Here is a 6,000-nt window from a genome sequence, read left to right on the forward strand (position 1 = left end):
AGAAATAAAATATATGAACATAAAATAAGATACATAATAAATAGAAATAATGTTATATAATCACAAAGAGGAAACCATCAGTATTACTGAAAGTCGTGGAATGCAAATGAATAGAAATGAGTTTTTAATCTTGTTTTGAACAGTTCAATTGTAGACGACTCCTTTATATGATGAGGTAAAGAGTTCCACAGGCGAGGCGCAGCAGCTGCAAAAGCCCTCTCCCTCTTGGTTTTACACTTGGTACGAGGGACAACAAGAGATAACTGACCAGAAGATCTAAGCACTCTGGATGGCTGGTGTAAAACACACAATTCAGCTAAATAGGCAGGAGCAAGCCCATGTAAAGATTTAAAAACTAGCAACAACATTTTAAAATTAATTCAAAAACTGACAGGCAGCCAGTGTAAAGAAGCTAATACTGGAGAAACAGAGTCATACTTCCTTGCCCCCAACCAGAAAGTGAGCAGCAGCATTTTGGACCAGCTGTAACCTGTGTATCAGAGATTTGTTAATCCCAGAATACAGCGAGTTGTAGTAATCAAGGCGGGAAAAAATAAAAGCATGAGTAGCTTTCTCAAGATCTGTAGCAGATAAAAAAGGCTTTATCTTACCTAATAGACGAAGTTGGAAAAAGCAACTCTTGACTACAGAATTTAATTGTTTCTCAAAAGAGAGGTTACTATCAAAGATAACACCAAGATTGCAGACTTGAGGTTTGGAAAAGACAGAGAAAGTCCAAGACCAATTTAAGCTTTAGTGGATGGACCCACTATAAACACCTCCGTTTTACTCTGATTTAGATTATTAGCCAATTATTAGCCATCCAGGATCTAAGTCAGACAGACAGTTGTGGAGTTGTTTTGTTGCAGACAGGAATATAAACCTGAGTATCATCAGCATAGCAGTGAAAAGAAATGTTAAATTTCCTAAAAAAACGCTCCAATAGGGTGAAGGTATATAGAGAATAAAATAGGACCCAAAATGGATCCCTGATGAACACCATATTTAAGAGGAGCAGTAGATGAAAAAGAGGAATTAAAAGTCGCTGAAAAGTGTCTACCAGTTAAATATGACCTGAACCAGTTAAGAGCAGCCCCTTTTAGCCCAACAAGATGTTCAAGCCGCAACAGCAATATTTCATGGTCAATAGTGTCAAAGGCAGCGGACAGGTCAAGGAGGAGAAGGACTGCCACATCACCCGAGTCAGCAATAAGAGAGATGTCGTTGAACACTTTCAGGAGTGCCGTTTCAACACCATGATAACGCCTAAAGCCAGATTGGTAGATCTCAAATAAATTATTGGAGTTAAGGTGATCGACCAATTGATTATAAATAATTATTTCTAGAATTTTAACCAGAAATGGCAGTTGGGAAATTGGACGAAAATTGGCTAAAACACCAGGATCTAAAAATGAGGGCACAACCCCGAACTAACAGAATCATTTATAATCGCTAGTAAGAACGGGCCCAACACATCAAAGGCTTCCACTAAGAGACGTGGTCACAGAGTACAAGCACTTATCTTAGCACAACATCTTCTACAACAAATATATAAAAAAACTGAATTTTACTTAATAAGCCATAGTGAATGAAACTCATGTTGTATTTTTCTTTTAATTTAAAAAAGAAACATTTACAATTTTGAATAATTAAAATTAACAGTAACTCTTATAAAGGGTTTTAATATTTAGTCAAGCTGTTTACACTGATCTCAGTTTGTCCAATGTGAATCCAGTTTGTTAAAATATTTGACAGATTGTATTTTACAGGGAACATAATAAAAGACAGATCTAAAAACAAAACATAAACAATAATAAGTCTCCCTATCTTGGTAAGTTTCAAAGCAGCCCCTACTGGAGGAGTAATCAATTTAATAGATACTGCTACAAGTAGGTTATGTAGATTAAAATAATAACTGAACTGCACATAATTTAATACCATAAATAACATTCTGTAGAATAAAATATTTAGCTTACTGTTCAAAAGTACTTTAGCAGCATCTTCTAATGGTGGAGGTAAGCAAACCATATTCATCGATGTAATACCAGGATGCTTCCGGTGTGGTGTGGTGTCTAAGAATTGTGAGGTATTATCCAATTGGATTTCATGTGTAGCTACAGTTGCTTGATTCTGTAAGAAACACAGAAAAACCTGTAAGAAAACTACTTCTCAGATGCTACTAATTATATGGCTCTATATGGATGGTTAAACAGAAGCTTAGCATACACATTTTTTTAAAGGATAAAGTAAAAAAATACACAAGTATTAGAAATGTCCAATTCTAGTAAGATGAACTTGGTAGCTGATTTCTGCTATTAAAAAAAAAAACCTGAGAAGGGCATACTGTACAGGAACAATAAACAGAGATCTGCTGATGAATCACAACAGGTTAATTATTGGAATTTTTTTTAAATAGGCAGGGTTTGCCAACAGTAACCTATAAAGGGATGTGTTAGACAAGTTGCTCAAAGTACATTGGTTTTTCCAGAATGATTAAGCCTTACCACAGATTAAAATAAATTATCCAATGAAGCAAGGAATGTTGAAATTATGAGTATAACTGCAACATCACAGCTGAAAGAATCTGCTTTTAAATCCTGGTCCTGCTAATGTTTGAGTGCAGTTTGTCTGTTCTCCAAATAACATTTTCCCTTCTTCTCTCTGTCTAGCTTTCTTATAACATTTCAAACATTTCTACATTAGTTAATTGGTAATTGTAAAATGAAATAAGTACAGGTGAGTGTGTGAATGTGGCCTGTGAACGGCTGTGGAGAAGCTGCAGCAGGTTGGTGCCTGGCTGGATTTCAACATTGCCAAGTTGGCATTGGCTTCTGGGACCCCTATATTTAGCGAATCTGCTTAAGGACATATTCAAAAAATGTTACACTGCGTCCACCTGGTGGCCATGATCTGTGGTCACTGTTTATGGCAAAGTGATTAATAATAATAATACATTTTATTTATTTGTAGGCACCATTCCAGGACACCGAACAATATATAAAACACAGAAATTAAAATCAGAGCGATTGTAATCAAAGAGAAAAAGCAGTCTTAAATAAATGAGTTTTAAGTTTAGATTTGAAAAGTGAAAATTATTCAATATTTCTAAGCTCAGGTGGTAATGATTGAGAAATCAAGTCATACCCTGCATAAACAAAGAAAGTAAATGAAGAGCAGCAACATCTGCTGAACATGAAGCATATTGCAGAAGCCGATTAACTGACTAAGAACAAGGTTCTAAGCAGAATGACTAGCAGTTTAATAAAATGCTCCAAGAATCACTTAAACCACAATAGGCATAAAGGCAAAAATAGAACATCCGGAAATTGATTACATGTTCAACCTCAAAGTAAACTGGGCTAAGAAAACAAATTCAAAGCAACAGAACCAAAAAAATGTTGAGAAAATAAAGTTTCACTGGCTTATAAAATACCATGAGAGATCAAGGGATCTCTGGCTTGTCTTTGAGAAGATACCAATGTAACTTCCCTAAGGTTAAAATGAGCAAACGGAGTAATGATGCAGTGCTAAGATCAATAGGACAAAACAACCCTCTTAAAGAAGCAGTGTTCAGAATAATAGGAGAATTGACGAGTCAGAAATTACTTGTGGTGTGAGTTGATTGAAAGAGGTAATAAAGTTCTGCATGTTTAGTAAGGTGAGGTGATATAATCAGAAAAACATGTAAAAAAAAAAAGCAGATGAATTACTTAACTGATTTCTCATCCCATGGACTGAGACATTTGTACATAACTTTGTGCAGAAAAAGAATTGTTCTGCATTCTCATCTGGGCTCCATGACTACCATCAGTACCTGGGTCAGAGGGACTGGCAAAGTTGGCTGGACAAAACTCCACTACAGCTTAACAATAGAATCTATATTTTCTTGAAACGGTGAAAAAGTGGGGGTGGGCCAAGGCTTTTTAACCTTTTATCGTGGATCTCATTCATTAGATATTACTGCGTGACAACTTTGCCAGCCCATTTCACCCTGGTATTCGCGTTGGGTTGGACAAACCATAAATGAAGCTTCACAAAGATATCTTTCTTTTCATGAAACTGTGAAAACTGGGATGACCCAACGACATTTAACCTCTTATGGTGCCATTTTAACATCAAAATAAATCTCACTCATTAGTGTGCCAGCTAAGCCACCCCATTTTACCCAGGTACCCATGTCGGGTCGTGTAAAACTTAAATGTTACTTATCAAAGGCATCTGTTCTTCTTTTAGGATATAGCCGGTTGGATTATGACTGACGTACTTCTCTTAACGAAGAATAAGTAATTATTTTACAAGAGGTATGTGAACAAGTAGCTGGCTATAATAGCAGTTGCGAATAAGCAGCCTTGTCATTTACGTGATATCGAAGAAATCCCCACACTTACCCGCAAAGCTATCCTCCTACCAAACGTGCACACGCGCGAAACTCTGCTGCACAAGATTGCCATGCCTGCTGTTGTTACCCCGTGCAAAGCACAACTTCCGCTTGGTCCTACAGCAAAATAATTCCGCCAGTCTTCCTTCAATAATTACGAAAAAAATGGTTCTGAAATGTGTTCTAGGGATCAGCGCATGTTCCCAACCTTAATCCGGGAGTTTTAGGAAACACCTCTTTGTGACAGAAAGACAGATGTGTTAACCAAAGAGAGAGATGTCGATCTTCTTTCAAAGAGACCAGTGCATTGAAAAATGTGTATCTGATCAAAATTTGCCTAAATTCGAAAAAGTATTACAACTTTTTTTTCTACATTACACTTCATCAACGTAATTATGTGAACTTTAAAATTAATGGAATATACAATTTTAGCGAATATTTTCTTGTTTAATGTTTGTATTTGTTTTTATTTTTACATGCATGTCAGATATCCTTAAAAGTATGTACATAATCAAATTCCAGTTTCCAGTGGAAAGTTTATCTACTCTGCCTTTCTTGACTATCTAGCTATTCTTTTTCATTTCACTGTATATGTATTATTCGTTTATATCTACTGCAGATTATACATCTTATATTTCACCTGTCATAATTTTTATATATCACTTGTCACATCTGTCTGTGTGTTTACCTGTTCTCCTTTTCGTGTCTTATTATATATTCCCTGTCTTATTGATTCAACACTATACCTCATCTTTTCATTTCTCTCTTTTTATCTTCCTATCTGCCCATCCTTTCTCTTAACACTGTCCTCCACTCCTTCACTCATCTCAATTCCTTGCACATACAACTCCAACAAAAGGGGGTCAAGTTTCCTAAAACTTTTAAAGCTGGAGATGAACGTGACCCAAGTAAATAAATGTCCGATCGTTGGGAAGGAGGTTGTGTTCCTCAACACCACAAACCTCCATTTAGCGTTGTTCGTCAGTCACGTGGTGTTTCCCTAACTGGTTTACCTATACAGTAATAGCATGTATGCCTCCTACAGAGAACATACCCGGTATATTAAGAAACAATGGGACACAAGAATGTCAGGAGTTCAGCTTGAGCTAACACCTAACAGCACATCGTCTTTCTTTGAAAACAGATACAAGCCAAAGTACTTTTTTTTTTATGATGTGATTTTTTACAGTGTTGATGTTACCTAAAACATCTTACTGTGTTCTTTGAAGTCACTTCAAGAAAATCCCCACATATGACATATCGTTCGACTCGTCTTGGTATTTCGTTATGCTCGAAGTAAATCACTCGAAATTTTTTAAGTTAAAAAAATGAAAATCTTGAGGCGACCTTGGTGAATTGTGCAGTAGATACAGTATATGCCCCTGAAACCTGCAAATGAAAATACGTTCCTGTCTCCATCCATCCATTTTCCAACCCGCTGAATCCAAACAGAGGGTCACGGGGGTCTGCTGGAGCCAATCCCAGCCAACACAGGGCACAAGGCAGGAACCAATCCTGGGCAGGCTGCCAACCCACCACAGGACACACACAAACACACCCACACAGCAAGCACACACTAGGGCCAATTTAGAATTGCCAATCCACCTAACTGGCATGTCTTT

At 36.9% G+C, this 6,000-nt stretch overlaps 1 protein-coding gene across 3 annotated transcripts in view; it reads right to left on the reverse strand.

Moving 5' to 3' along the window:
* The window catches only part of mettl17 (methyltransferase like 17), a 57,151-nt gene extending 52,621 nt beyond the window's left edge, over positions 1-4,530 (reverse strand). For all 3 annotated transcript variants that reach the window (XM_039745735.1, XM_039745744.1, XM_039745727.1), the window contains exons 1-2: positions 4,389-4,530; positions 1,977-2,130 (exon numbers count right to left, since the gene is read on the reverse strand). In XM_039745735.1, coding sequence (XP_039601669.1) covers positions 1,977-2,130; positions 4,389-4,451 — 217 coding nt within the window. In that variant the 5' untranslated portion in view covers positions 4,452-4,530. The remainder of the gene's footprint in view (positions 1-1,976; positions 2,131-4,388) is intronic.
* Positions 4,531-6,000: the final 1,470 nt, after the last annotated feature.

Source organism: Polypterus senegalus, chromosome 1 (assembly GCF_016835505.1).
Source record: "Polypterus senegalus isolate Bchr_013 chromosome 1, ASM1683550v1, whole genome shotgun sequence".
Lineage (NCBI taxonomy): Eukaryota > Metazoa > Chordata > Cladistia > Polypteriformes > Polypteridae > Polypterus > Polypterus senegalus.